The 16,045-nt window shown below is 38.1% G+C and overlaps 1 protein-coding gene across 1 annotated transcript in view; it reads right to left on the reverse strand.

The window, feature by feature from the left end:
• Positions 1–5,933: 5,933 nt before the first annotated feature.
• TLK1 (tousled like kinase 1) overlaps positions 5,934–16,045 on the reverse strand; it is a gene marked incomplete at both ends in the record, with an annotated part of 67,229 nt that continues 57,117 nt past the window's right edge. The window contains 8 exons of the mRNA XM_082001746.1: positions 5,934–6,110; positions 9,121–9,228; positions 9,520–9,631; positions 12,171–12,306; positions 13,474–13,643; positions 14,438–14,527; positions 14,614–14,705; positions 14,981–15,062. Of these exons, the coding sequence (XP_081857872.1) occupies positions 5,934–6,110; positions 9,121–9,228; positions 9,520–9,631; positions 12,171–12,306; positions 13,474–13,643; positions 14,438–14,527; positions 14,614–14,705; positions 14,981–15,062 (967 nt within the window). The remainder of the gene's footprint in view (positions 6,111–9,120; positions 9,229–9,519; positions 9,632–12,170; positions 12,307–13,473; positions 13,644–14,437; positions 14,528–14,613; positions 14,706–14,980; positions 15,063–16,045) is intronic.

A 16,045-nucleotide genomic window follows, 5' to 3' on the forward strand; every position in this document is an offset into this window, starting at 1 on the left:
AGAAGCTGGTTTGAGAGTGCATAAACATTCTTTTCCTTCTGTCCTGAACTATAAATATTTCAGAATTTCCACATCAAAAAAAACTAGGATATTGATTCAGCAAGGTACTGACAGGCACTTCTAAGCACCAAAGCACTGGATCATGCTTATGCGCCTTTGAGCTGTAGACGCTCCCAGACCTTACTCAGAGAGTCAATGACTCTGCTAAGGACCTCTTTCCGGTCTCGGTGAAGGAAGCAATTACGCAATCCCCTCAGTACTAAAAATAACAGAAAGCACAACCCCAGGCCACCTGCAAAACTGATTTGAACCCTGTGCACAGATAAACAGGTTTCCCAAGAGTAACAGCAAGCACAAGGGTGATGTCCAGGGACTGCTTATGTTTTTTACACTGAAAGCACAACTGCCAAACTACAGAAACTGTACTGGTATCAGGGCTCAGGGCTGAGGCGATGGCATTCTCTTCCCGGGAAACACTTGTTTCACTAGGCTGCAGAGCTGTGCTCTGCTCAATACCATGGCATTGCTTCCACACAAGAGCAAGAAAACACCTTACTTTGCCAGCTGGCCTGCTGGTCTGATGGTAGCACATCCTCTGAGGATATAGCAAATGTGGTTTTCATCCCCATCACTTTTTAAACAGACAGTCCCTGTGTGTGTTTTAATGATGCATGCAAGAAGATACTCTCAGATTTGCACAAGGGGATTCTGAAATTCAAACATCATGTAATTTCTTAATGATACCTGATTAGCTCTAGAGACACTAGATACAAAATGAGATTTCTAGGGAAAGTATTTTCCCTTGATTTATGCACAGAATTTTACTGGCTTATGAAACACGGCACAACGAAAAGATCGCAAGGTGAGTGATTCAATTACTTAGAGCAAAATAGAAAAAATTACTTTCTTCAACAGCAAGAGTTCCCCTAACATTCTGTTAGGAGTTGAATATCTGAAATAAATAATGCAAGAACCTCACTTGTTCAGAGGGTAATAATCTTAACTCCAAAGCATACTCAAGAAGCATGTATGAAGTTCAAAATTAAATACATGGAGACTGCACAGAAAACAAGGCTCATGTACTACACATGGCAGGGAACTGTTCTTCATATCATAGTGCATACGACTGGAAATAATAGGCTTAATAAGCAACAAGAAAGACAGGATGCTCGGAAGAACTGGAGTAGATTGCTTGCCTAAGTAATGCAGCCTCTACTGATGGGCATCTTTAAGAACAAGGTGGACAAATTTGTCAGGTTGTAAGTAAACTTGAGCCAAACTTGGGGAGTGGAAGAGACTAGAAAGTTTTCCAGGGACCCTTGCCTAGTACGCATTGAGGACCAAGTAAAACCCGTTTTATTTGTGGAAAGGGCACCTGGAAACACATCAGCCTCAGGTGGCAGGTATGTAACACCAGGCCCCCAGGTTGGTGACTCAGGGGGAGCCCAGTTCATTTTATCACACTCCTTTAATCAATCTGTGGTCAGAGACATATGAAATTGCTGGATTTTTCATTATGTGTCTGAAAACATTTGCAGTTTTCTTACCTTTCCTATGAACACAACACAGTCCTTAACTCTTCAAATCCATGGCTGCCTGGAGACAGGTATGCTCCAGGCCTCAGGAGAGGTATTTAGACCCCGAGACCCATGGCAGGATCATGCTGGGACTGTGGAAATGAGTGTCCTGGCCCCAGTGCCATGGCAGCAGACAGACATGGTGGGCTGGTGGGCACACAGTGTGAGACCGTAAGGGTGAAACACTGTCAGTCTGTGCTGCCAGGCACCCCTCACCTGCAAAACCAGGGGCCTCCGACAGCAGCTGATATGTAGGAAAAATATTAAAAAAAAAATACAACAGCAATTGTCAGATTAGACACCAAAGTCAGGAGGCTCTCTTACCACTCTGCCTCCAAAATTTTGAGGCCATCCCTGCCTTGACACCCTGCCCAGGCCCCTCCCCCCGCCCCCCCCCCCCCGGCTGGGCTCCCCAGTCCCCCTTCCCAACGCAATCTCCCACTTCTGGAGAAGAGCAGCAAGTCCCAGGGGCTCTTTCAAGAGAAATAAATGTCCCAGAGACCCCTCCCAGCCATCCTGGCAGCTCCCTTCCCCCCAGCAGTGTCCCTCCCCATTCCAGTTCTCTGCAGAAAACATGGCGGCAGGTGAGGGAGTGGCTGCCACCTGCCCAGTTGGGGCCCCTCTGTGCTGTGACAGGAGCAGCTTCAGCTCCAGCAGAGCTGAAACCTGTAGCAAAACTGGAGCAGCAGCACTGTTGGGCACCCGCACCCACTCCCCAAATGGGATGTGCCGTGTCCTGCCTGGCTGGGAGAGCTGTGGGCCGGGGAAAGACAGGCCTGGCCGGGCTGGCGGCCCTGCCTCAGACCTGCCGTTTCCTCACATTCAGGAAGACATCAATGGTGTAGCAGGAGCACCCAGGATGCTTCAAACCCCAGGGCATGCTTACTTTAAAACATGCCTTAGCCAGTCACCTGCTTAGGCCGCCATTGGCAGCCCCTGGCTCCCACGTGGGGTCCCAGCGGCGCAGAGCTCCCCTCGGCAGCGGCTCGGCACCTCGCGCACCCGTGACTCGCGTACTGAGAGGGCTCGCGGCTTTGTGGGCCTCTGAAAGCCTCCCTGTGCAGCGGTTTGCTCATAGCCACAGCGTGCGCGGCCAGCGGCGCTTGGGCAGCCGGCCAGCAACGGGATGCCCTTCTAGTCTTCTTGCAAGTGTCAAAAGTATTTTTTAGAAAATTAAAATATTAACTAGTCTCCATGAAAATGGCATCTACCAACTAGCAAAGACTGAGTTAAGGGTGAGCAATGCTCCACGCTGAAATCTGAACAACTTCAGTGCAAACTATTACAGAGTGCCAAAACATGGCTGTTTTCCAGAAACAAGCCAACCATTATTAACTCTGGCTGCACTGACCTGTAGCACTACAATCATAGTTAAAAGCGCAGAATTTCTCTTACAGTCACCTCTGTTTCATATGTAGGGGTTTTTTTTATTATACAGCAATGTAGTGTTTAGTATCTTCCAGTAAATGCAGAAATTTCAAAGTACTTATGAATTTAAAGGAAGCCTTTCCTTTCCAAGGTTCATTAAAAATTGCCTGATGAAGTTTAAACTTCATTCCTTTTGTCTACCTGCTGCTAAATCAGAAGAGAGCTTCAGAAATCTAGTGAGAGATTTGATTGATTGACAGATCACATTAACATGTGATGAAATCAGTAAAACGTGCATGAAATACAGACTGAACAACCGATGCATGAATTACCTAGGAGTGGATCAGCATTCCTCCAGAGCAGCAGTAATTCCATCTTCTAGACTCAGCCTCAAGGGTACTTCTGTTCCAAGCATGAACTGCTGAGTATCAGGCACCAAATGCACAAACCCAGATGTCTTCTTGCAACTGCAGAATAACTCCACACGGGGATACAAAACTTTCGTTAACAGTACCATAAGAAGCTAACACAAACACAACTGTGTGTATCGGAGGTAAAAACCTCGCAACTTTGATTCAAAAGATGAGATGTTGACTTTTTCTTTCGTGTGTTTCTATATGGAACTTTGTTTAAAGTGAGCAGTTAGGTTTTAGAAATGTGTATTTGTAAAGCTGGAGTAAGTGTCATGCATTCAGCCACAACAGCCTATTCCCAGATGCTAACAACGGGAACAAGAAGTCTGTTACGTAATTAGTGCAATGCATAAACCCCCTCATTTTTAGGTAGCTGTAAAATTTCCAGTTACTTAAGCAGTTCTCTATTACCAAACTTCCCTTTACTAGGGGTAGCCATAATGCATTCCAGATAAATAAAAATACAGTTAACACAATCCTACATCTTTTCCTTAGGCAAAACATTCTTCAATTTAACTTCTAAGAGTGACACATGCAGAATAAGAAGTAACAAAATGTAATGTGAGTCTACAGCTATGGCACATTCTCCTCGAACCCTGCACTCGGTCTCCTGCTGTAGAGGGTGAAAAGGATGCAGTCCCAGTACTCTGCTGTAATATAAGGCAGAAAGAGTCACTGTTCAAGGTTAATTTTATTCTGTGAGCTAATTTTATTCCACACTTAAAGAATTCTAGAAGGACCTGTTGGAATACTTAGAAATTGTTTCTTTTAGACTATTCACTGAAATGATGTTTTGGTTACTTCATTAGCACAGATGTTTTAAGTTTCATGGAATCCTTCCCCTTTTACCTCCAATATTACTTAAAACAATCATTGTTATTGGCCTTTTGTTTGTAATTAAAGAGAGTTTGCTTTAAATAGCTAAGTGTAAGCTCAGTGATATGGTTAGCTGATTTGCCCTTTGTTGAAATGCAAAAACATGCAATGAAAACCTTGAAATTTCAACTGTCATTGTTTATTACTGTTTTGGCTACATTCTCTACAATTTCAGCAGCATCTTAAAGAGACAGTTAATGTTTCTTTATATACAATGAAAACAAAATGGCTTGCAACATCAGAAACAAGAGCAACAGTTTAACTGTACAATACTAAATGAAAACCTGTGGTAATACAGCCTCCTTTTTCTGCAACATGGACAAAATTACATATAGGTATTCAGCATCAAGAATGGGATAGTCAAAAGAAAGGTGAACAGTAGAGAGAGATACACTGTTCTGAAAAATAAGTTTCTACCATACAAGGCAGTTAGAAAATGTTTCACATTTTAAAATATCTGTACAAGCCACAAGAAACATTTCCTTGTTGATAGGAACTTCCAGAAATAGAGAATAACCATGAGCAACTTCTACATTTAGTATCAATGCGCTCTGCGGGTAGAGAACGCAATAAACTGACTTAAAGAACTGTACTGTATATTGCCAACACAGATCTGTTTTACATGCCTTCATTGTTAATGAATTACCTACTCTTAATCTCTCTATAACGTACAGTTGACTTGCACCTTAAGGAGGTCATTTGATTCTTTCGCAAAAGTAAAAGCAACGTCATTTAGCAGCAATTAAAAGCGCCTTGAGGGAGACTTAAAAAAAATACAATATCCAATTAGAAAAAGCCATACTTTAAACATTTGTACAGGAATAAGTTGCTGAAATTTAACTGAAAATGTGACATCTGTACAACAATTTACAATAGAGCTAGAAGGGAATTTATCATTATTCCTGCATAGAACATTATACATGACCTGTTTGCATTTGGTTTCATGTGTTGCTTGCTTTTATCAGAAGCCTGGAAAGTTTCACAAGTTTCAATACCACAGCAAATATAGTATTTTTAGAAAATTGAGCTGATTTCAAAATTCGCAATCCATTTGAGAAATAAATGCCAGGAATTCCATATCACCCTTCCAATCTAAATTCAGTGAAACACCACCACATTTCTGGAGGTACAAGCCTGAGTTGCCAAATAAAATACTACAATTTTATCTGAGGAATCTGATACAGAACATATCTTTGACCATCTCACACTCCTTTACTTTGGTTTCAAAAGATCAATGTCTTGGAAAGATGGCAGTTTGTTTAGTTTATAACCAGGCACGGAATTCTTCCTGTGTTTTCAAATTTGCTCAGTAATCTTTTTTATTTAAATAATGAAAAACTACCCTTCATGTTAGAACTTTCCAGTATCAACCAAATGTACTTTAAGTATTAAAAAGATTATTTACAATGTTCCCCAGAAAAAACTAAAAACCTTTTCTTCAGTCTTAAACACAGTATACCTGTTAGTGCGTAACAGGCAGTGTCATCCTTCAACGTTTAAAGGTATTTCTTAGAAGGGTACATTTATTCACAGTCCATGATCCATTCCAATCATACAAATGACACTATGTAGGAGGACTTCAGTCTGAAAACACAGTTATCAAACTTGTCCCGTGTAAAAACACTCAAATGCTTTCAAGCTCAAGTCTGCATCTGGAAACTACACAAAGGTATCATGCCATTCCTCGGTTGGAGAAATTTCAGTATGAAATGATGCTTGAAGTAGGTGGTGTAGGGGATGCTGCTAGCCCAGTCATATGCAGGTTTCCTGAAGAATTTGATCTCCTCATATGAGGGAGAAGATAAGGATCATTAGCCAGCTGGTGGACATCAAATCTATCCTCTTTTCGGTATGCTAAACAGCGTCTGATAAAGGCCTAGAAAAGAAATGTAAAAAGTGACAATACCATTCCAGATAATTATGTCTGCTTACAAGCAAGTATGCATGTCCTCCTGGATAAACTACTTTCTAAACAAATTCTTGTTCCTATGTAATTCAATTCAAATGATAGTGTAACATTTTACTACTGAGTCCAATGAAAAAATGTAACATCCCAGCAGAAAAAAAAATAATCAGCAGATTAATTAGTTTCAAATAATCACAACTCGTGTATGTATTTCCATGTTTAGGAACTATACTCACAAGTAAAACATTAGCACCTCACATAATTAGAATTCTGCATGCGTTATCCCTGAACAGCTTAGTAAAAACCAGAAGCAAATGTCAGAGGGTTGAAAAAGTAGAAAGGAGCTCCATGGAGCTTCTAAAACCATTCAGCTGTGTGGTCGACGAAGAGTAGATGGAAGACACAGGCACTGAATTTCAACACTTTGAAAGCAGGCATTACCACATGTGCCACGACAAAATACAGCAAAACGTGTGGTGGTTGCCACGTTCATAGGCATTAAGTAACTACTAGACTATTTAAGAAACCACTACCTAGCTGGAACTGCTTTCCCAGAAAAAAACTCAATCCCATCTGCTTAAAAATATCTAACCAATTGGAAAATTCTGTATCTTGAAGACTGTTCTTGAGACACCATTGTTGTCCTACATTTAGGTCCATACGATGTATGCCAATCATTTTGTGATGAAAGTTTCCGTCAAGTGTTACGTCTAGCATACACAGAACATTTGGTCTCCTGAGGGCTTGGGCTTCAACATTTAATGATAGAAAATCCTTATTATTGCTACAGAAGTGATTAGCGCATCGTTACTTAATTCAGAACTTAATTTAAAAGAATTACGTATCTTTTCTCTGATAAATCTGTTCAGCTGTTTGTTATTTGCTCCAATTAAAAACTGGAGATTAAAAGAAAAAAATCTATGATACAAGTCCCAAAGAATCATGCTAGAATTTACTTCTATCATTTACATATCCAGCATGAACAAGGTACAAAATAAAAGTCATGCACATCTGTTAATATATATTCACATGTTCTTGGACGTTATGGATTTTAATAAAATTCTTCACAATAAATCCTTCATAACAAATGAATTGTTAAGAGTTGCTTGCAAGATCCTCAGAGTAACAGTTTGTGTCTAAAATGTTTGTAAAATACTTCGTGCTTCTGTGGCACTGTAGACACACCAGTGCAATACAAAGACAAACACTGCACAAAATAGGAAAAAGTGAGGAGGATCAAAGGACAGTTACAGTCTGAAAACTAACAAAGTCATTTCAGGTTCCGTATGTATTTCATCTCCATGTTTTCCAAATCAGAATTTCAGTTTACAAGCTGTTCCTTTCCAACTGCCAGGCCTATAAATCTGAAAGACAATTTGGATTCTACACAGTCATCATAAATGGTCTGAAATTACAAGTTAGTCTGAAATTGTTTTATAGCATTTCCACCAGAGGATAGTTTCTCCCTCTCTCTTACAGCTATCGTGACAATGTTAATAAGAGTGGAGAACACTGAAAGTTTATTATAGTCTTTCAAGCAAACAAACAGAACATGGAATACACAGAGAATGTAAAATAAGTTGCCAATTCTCCATGCTGAACTGCCTCCTCTTTCCTGACATCCTCTATATAAAAACTACTAATGATAAAGAAATGCAAAGAGACAGGGATATAAACTATCGACATGGAATGTTATTAGTCTTATGATAACAGTATTTGTCAACTGCATTCAAAGAACACAATTTTTCCAAATGAAAAAACAGAAACTGCAAACGAAAAACCCAACCAAAAATCCTATGACAAACTAAACAATTCTTTAACCAAATTTTCATAATCATAACTGCAAGTTGCTCACTAACACTACTTTTAGAAAATATGACCAATGGAAATATACCACAAGTTGTAACAGCAAGTTTATGTACCCAAAAGACTTATTTCCTTGGGAAGTTATAGCCTCCAGGTTTCCTTTCGTTTTCACCTTTAGAAGCTAAATCTTAACATTCCTAATTTTTTGCAGCTAGTGTCCCAAATCTAAGTATGTTTAATTAGTTGCTGAAACCTGAACAGGCATTCTACTATCTTCACTTTTTTTTTTTTCAATGAGCACATCTCTACAGCATCCGGCCTTGAATATAACTTTAAAAAATTGGGACAGTTTTACAAACAAGTAACATATATAATGTTTTCTTCCATATTCACAGAATAACATAACACATAACTTGTGTTATGGATGCTTACAGCAGCATCATTTCAGAAACCACCTTAATCTGTTTCTGAATAGCTAGTCTGTGGAGATGAGTTTGATACTACAGATGTTTCAAAATAAGATTTTTAAATACAGGAAACATTGCCATCTGCACCTTTGCAGCAGATAACTATTTTGGCAGTTGAACCAGCATCAACATATCTTATAGATTCTTAATCTTAAGAATTTATGTTTCTAAACTCAGCTTTGAGTTAATACACACATACTGTGACCTTTCAAGGGGAAGAGTGTTAGCAGGTATATCCTCCAGGTATTTGATTGTCAAATAGTTTTCAAGCCAATAAGGCTGCAGAGAATAACATTCACAACTTTCAGAAAAAGCTTGTTACTGTTAGGAGAAGTATTTCAGAGGAACTTCTAGTAAGACAGCCTGAGTGAGACATATACGGTCCTCTGGGAAAAAGCAAAGCAGACAATTTTTAAGGCAGCCTACTTTAAAACTGATCACAAATTTCTGGAATATATATATGTATATACTATATAGAGTATATACTATATATACATATATATATAGTCTTGCTTTGAAGTATGTGATTTTGAGAAGTCCCAGAATAAGTTTCCTTAAATAAAAACATCAAAATACTAGTTCTCCATTGTTTTCTTACACGTTTAGTTACTACATCCCACAGCATTCTTAAGTTAACAGCAATTTTATAGCGGAATCATTTATGATCAATTTTTTAACTGTTACTCAGAGATCATCCGAAATGTTACCTTGGCTTCATTGCTTACAACAGGTTTGACAGGGAACTGAACTTCCGTCGCTTTTAATATTGTATTTTCTTGTAAGATATCTTGCTGTGATTGATTGTGGCCAAATGGCTGAAAAATAAGCACAGGATTTTCTTTGTAAGAGTTATCCAACTACTTAGATTTCATAAATATTTATGTTATAGTAAGTTGTTGCGGTGTTAATACAAACAGCTAACCATTCCATAAACAAAAAAGCTTCAGTCAAAATTTTCTACACTTCTTGCAGTATCAATGCACACCACCAAGAAGTAACACAGGTAATTTTCCATGTAGATTCACATCTTTATGACTATAATTCACAGTCTACTGGAAACAGGCATTTACACCAAAACTCTAAGATTTTTCAAACATATTCCTTACCTTTCTACCATAAAGGCATTGGAAAAAGATTACTCCAACTGACCATACATCAACCTTATTAGAAATCTTTGGTGGCTCTTTGCCAACTACAAAACACTCTGGAGGCAAGTACCTAGAAAACAAAACGTGCATCTCAGTGTCTGCAAAGAGATGTATGGAATCACTAGAACTTTTTCAAATATCAAATTATACAAACACTTCACGTACACATCTCTGAGCTTTTGACAACTGTACAGTTGCCTTTCAATCCGCATTCCAACACCTTGCACACCCATCAAAACTGACATGGCTTTTTGTATAGTCAGTCATTCAAACAGAGGGTCTGTTTCATACAAGCACAAATACTAACGTTCTTCACCTAAATCACTAATTATCACTTTTTTTTTTTAAAATTGGTATCCTAGATTAAATATGAACCTTCTCTATCTATCAGAGCAAGAAAAGATGAAAGCCATATGGGGCATTTTACAGCAGGGCCTGATTAGGAACCTAAGATAATGTAGATATGGCTCAAAAGACTCTTGACCTAAGTTTTTAGTAAGCATGATGACATTAACCAGAGGCTTATATGGTAGACAAAGGCCATTGTTATCTCCATTCCTATAATCTGCAGGAAGCTATACCTAAAGAGCTGAAAGTTGCGGAAATTCCTGAGCCATTCCTGAATTATGAAAGAACTGGTGAAATTGAACCTCCTTTAAAAAAACAAAAACAAAACCTCCCAAACATATAAATATGCGGGCAGTTAAGTATTATTGAGTATAATATCTAAAAATTGAAAAAGACATAAAAACTATCAGAGCAACTACAGGATCAGATATTCTTTCATCAACAGCATGTAAGGCTTTAAAAGAAATTTTGAAGAAATATTTGTGGAAATGGAAATAAGTGGAAAAACGAGATAAGAACGCAACCAAATACGAATTTGACATAGTATCACAAAATCTCTTCTGGAATACTCATGTACAATTCTGATTACAACATTCAAGCAAAATGATCTTAAAGTGATGCACATGCAAAGAAATCTACTAAGATGATCTGAAGCATGTAGAGTCTACAGTTCAGGGCAAAAACCTGAAGGCTATAAAAACACCAGGGAGCAAGTACCAGGAAGGGAAACAACCTACTTCAGGGAGGACAGTGTTGGCACAGGAACAAACAAGTATAAACTGGACACAAATAAACACAGTCTGTAAATTAGAAGATTAGGTTTCTAATGATCAGAGAACTGAGGTTACAGAACACACTTCAAATCAGATTACTGGGGACAAAATACTAACTAAATTTAATATAAATGTCTAAGTTTACAAAAGAGACTGTGTGACCTAACTGCCTTGAAAGGCAGGTAACTGGACCCAGTGACTGAGGAAATCCCTTCCAGGACTATGCTGCTGACAGTTCGTGCAATTTGCTCTGAACAGTCTCTTCCCCCACCTCAAACTCACTCAAAATATTTCTCTCCTTAATGAAGATTTTAGGCTCAGAGAAAGTGTGATTTAGAAACACAAGAGATTCATCATGAACCCATGATGGCCCCAGATCTTTTTTGATCTCTTAGTTTACAGCACCACTAGTGCCTGAGGCATTTCAGATTAAATCCAAAGGCCAAAATTTTTTGACATATATTCCTACAATAAAATATTCAAAGTGGTGTTTAAATAGCTAAAGCATTAAAAGAGTGGCAAAAGCCTAACACTTCTAAAATGCTTCAACTTGAATAATCATCTTTCCACAGTGTGTGCACGTTGGCATTTGCGCAAGAGTATGCGTGTTTTCTTTTCTAAAAATTCTGAAGGAAAAGGCAAAAACTTTATTACGTGCAACCTCCGAATATAGGAGAAGTTGCAAAGCAAATGGGAATGGCTTCTCTGTTTAGTTAGGTTTCAGCTCCTGACTCTGTTTGATCTGCTACAGGCAGAATGAGGAGAGAAAGAGCAAATGAATTCACAAGTAATAACCTGGTCAACCTAGGCTTTCTATTCCACCCACCCTACCACAGCTACCATGCACCCAGGCTCAAAGAGCTACTGTGCCATGAAGAAGCTGCATCTTTAGAGAGCAAATTCTAGAAACAGCTTTTCTGTAAACAATGCAATGCTTATTATCATTCCTGTTCTGTAGGCAGCTCTAAAACTTCAGGTTTTTGGACAAGCGTGCAAGTGCACACAGAAAACAAATCACAGCTGCTGAGCTGTCATTAACCTTTAGGATGGAAGAGTAAATACTCTTTTGTCCTGAGGACATTACCTGCTGGTAATCCCTGCTCTAAGATTTCCAAGGACTGAGCACCCACATTTAATCATCATAGCTCTGTCAAATGTCTTCAACCACCTGCAGCCAAAGATTAAACACCTGCTTCTTCAGGGAAACCATGTTTCTAAATCACAGTGATCATCTCCACTTTTTTTTTTTATATATATGTATATTTATATATATAAACAAACCACACATACTCACACTCTCTTATTTTAGTTATGTTACCATTCTAACATTTATGAATATCAACATTCACTGTACTGCACAAAAATCTTTGTCATCCACGTTAATAGTTTTAATCCTAACTCTCTCTCCAAATTGGTTTTATGAGAGAGCATTTATGAATTCTGAACAATGACCCAGAGTCTAAACAGCTAAATCAAACCAGGCATTACCAGTAAGTTCCTGCTCCCTGTGAAGTTAAATCCATTCCATCCACACCGTAGCTATCATCATCCATTATTTTGGACAGGCCAAAATCAGTAATTTTTATTTCTCCACATGCTGTTCCATCTACAAGAAGGATATTACCTATCCGGGGGGGGAAAAAAAAAATTACCTCAAAACAGCCAACAATGTTTTATTTTCAAAACCAGGTACATCTAACTTCATGACGGGTAACTGACAACTTTACATCATCTTTATATCCTCAAGTCTAAAGCAACGTGACTATGACACATTTCAGTGCAGTCTCAGGAACCTTTTAGGTTACCACCATCATCTGAAATGGCTCCCTCAGCTGGGAGACGGCTGGACAGTGAGGAAACACCAAAATGTAGCGAGGAAACACCAAAACGTAGCACTATACGAGTTACAATGAAGTTTCATGTTTTTATGCCCAGAACAAATCCTACACTACAGGTTTCAGCGCTTGCATATGCCACAAAAATTGTGCCAAGAAATTGCTGCAACACTATGAATTGTACTCCATATGTTAAAAATGTACGATAATTTCTTGATCTGAAAGTTATTTGATGAAGTTCCTCTGAGAACAAAAAATAATGAGACTAAGAACACATTCTGTACAATTCCATAACATGAAAGAAAACTATATGAACAATTTATTGCACAGCAGCAAGCAAACAGGCTGGCACAAGAGTTATGTTACAAACCCCACACTTGGAAGTGTAGCAGATTAAAGTACATGAACACAAATGTCACTCATGCAAGGTGTAAAACAAAGGCCATGGATTCAAGGCAGAATACATAATTTGTGACAATGTTCATTATTAATTGTAAAGAAAACTTCCGTAAAGTCCTGTTTTGAAGTGCTTATGCTGCAATGCTGAAAGTGATTGATTACCTATTTCAATCCTTTACAGGCTAAGAAATACGTAAGGGAAAAATTATTTACACATCAGCATTCCACAATGGTCACAGGATTTAGCCAACTAATGATCTTATCTGTTTATATTGCTAAATACCAATGTATGTATCTATGTGCTATAGGATATTTTTCTACAAATTCAAATCAAAATAATACAAAGTAGAAAAGTTATGACAAACATTTTTCCAAAGAAAAGACAGATGATTTTGGCAATAAAACTAGAAAGAGAAGTACACACTTTTTTCAGTTGTTTACAATAAGCCTGACATACCCAAGATAATTTTGGTATTTTCAGGCATGAATTAGAAACAAAATAAAGGATAAAACAAAAACATTTTCAATCATTTTCAATTGTAACATTCCTCATTCACCTGGTTTAAGATCATAGTGTATAATAGGGGGCTTGATCTCATTGAGATACCGTAGTGCATTTACAATTTGCATTACAATGGACCTAGCTTCCTTCTCTGACATCAACTTATGTTGCTTGAGATAGAAATCCAAGTCATTGCCTTCACAGTATTCTAACACCGTGCAAAACCTAGGGTAGAATTCAGAGAGACAAAATTAAATAACGTATCAAACTGCGCAATCAGAAACGGAAATATGACAACCTAGTTTGATACCAGCAAGTTTAAGAACAGCTATATTAAACTATATGAATGAAATTGTTAATAGAACACATGGCATAACTATTAGCTTATGAAACTTGACATCGATCAGAACATTCATAGTCACCAAAAGAGAAAATGCATCCACACTGATGAGAGGTTAAGCTAAAAACCCCCTTATTTATGTAGGCACGTTTCTCAATAAAAAAATATATTCACTATTCCTTAAGATGTGACACAATTTCACGCAAAGAGGTGCAGCCCAGTGACCATGGGCTACACTTAGGCTAATAACGCTCCTGCTATCATTTAGTCTTGGAAACTCTTCTAAGCTACAGCAGCCTTTTTGGAGCTCCCTTGAAGCAGCCCTTGCTCTGCCCAAAAACATTACAGCACTGCATGTCCCCTTCACCCTCAGGACATCCTATAGGGCTTACTAGTCAGGTGTTGCAAAACAGTGTTTTCACCACTATAGAAAGCCTGCAATATTTAGCCGAGACAAAATTCTGCAACTAGTGGGGTGTTTGGTTGGTGGGTTTTTTTTTTCTTTCTTTTTTTTTTTTTTTTTTTTTAATTTTTAAGTACCCTTAAGGAAGCCATGAGCGCTTTGGATGAAAGCAAGAACATACTATTTTTGTTCAAATACTCTTCAATTCTCTTTATCTAGTATACACCACTAAAATCCTTGCCATGTTCTAGAAAATGTATCTTTTCATGTACTTACGTATCTGTATCCAGGGAGAAGTAGTCATATAGTTTAACTATCCGGGGGTGATCCAGTTCTTTGTGTATTCTATACTCTCTGCACGCATGTCTAAAAGAAGATGGATACATTAACCTTCCATAATCAATAAAATGCTATTCAATTTAACATATGAAGCATAAGTCATTAATATTTACTTGTGGTAGTTTTCTTTCTTTTCATCCCTCCAGCTTTTGTTAAGCTGGTGAATCTTCACAGCAGCATACCTTTGTTCATAAAGATCAAAAGCCTAAAAAAGAAACCCACAAATATGGGAAAATTATAACCATAGATGATAAAAATAACACCCAATAAAAAGAGGAAAAAAATTGGCATGTAATTCACAAATCTGTTGTAATGCTACCTCCCTTCCACGGGTTAATCAAAGTTTGCTCAACCAGTGTTTAAAGAGTATACCACATTACAATCCTTCTGCTTACTTAGATCCTCTCCCTCCCCCTGAAAATTAAACATACAAACGTACATGGCTCAAACATTAGATTTAGCAGACCCAACACACTCTACCTTGTATACTTCACTGAAGCCACCTCGTCCAAGTAAATGGAGTAACAAATACCGTTCATTCAACGTGGGGTGATCTTTAAATCTCAAAAGAAAAAAAAAATTAATTCTATTTAAGGTATACAAATAGAGTCTGCAATGTAAGCCTCTTAGTATTACTTCTCAAATGGAGCTTTCTTTTTACTAGCAATATCTAACATGGTGAACAATGTTACACCATGTGTAATTTTATGACACAACTATACATCATCACCAATTTCAGTAATTTTTCACTATTTAGTGTACAAATGCTATCACACCACCACCATCAAACCAGTTAATTCTGGTAAACTTTTTGTTATTTTTCTCTATTTTTGTGAGGATAAGAAAAGTACCCTTAAATTTAAACATGCGATACAAGGGCTCTCTCCTTGTTGCACCAAATTTTGTAGCAGTCTCAAACTCCAGCTTTCTAGAACAGATGAGGAGGATATACTTCCAATTTTACATGAAAGATGACCAGACTTGTTGTATATACCTGCCTTTTTTTAACAAAATTGATTTTATATAACACTAAGAAGTTAACAAATAACAAACAACAACATGGGGAAAACACATAGGAAGGACCGAGTATCTGCCCATACTCTAATCAAAAGCAAGAAAACATTCCTTCCAAACACAAAACGATGCTGCAGGACAAAGAAAAGAACCATACTCTCTCCTGAAATGTGCAGAAGACAAAATACATCCTTCCATCCAACCAGGGGGAAGGGAGCTGAATATTCATCACATTTGTAGTGCCACGATGGGACAACTATACTCGTAAATCTAGGGCCAGCTACCAATTCTATTCCATAGAAAACTTTACAGAAGGGTTCAGGGCTAGTCTGCCAATAGGTCATTCCATCCTTCCATGTTCTCTACAGTTTTGGAGGTATGATCATAGATAGTCAAGTATTTGAGGGAACATGCATCTTGTCCATGTCCTGTAACTCTGTTTTCTGCTGGGACTCTAATTTGGACATTCTTTGCCCCACACATGGAATATTTACACAGCCAAAGCCTGTCATTTTTCTGTGGCATTTGTTC

This window comes from Phaethon aethereus (assembly GCF_964289735.1).
Source record: "Phaethon aethereus genome assembly, chromosome: 6".
In the NCBI taxonomy this organism is placed as follows: domain Eukaryota; kingdom Metazoa; phylum Chordata; class Aves; order Phaethontiformes; family Phaethontidae; genus Phaethon; species Phaethon aethereus.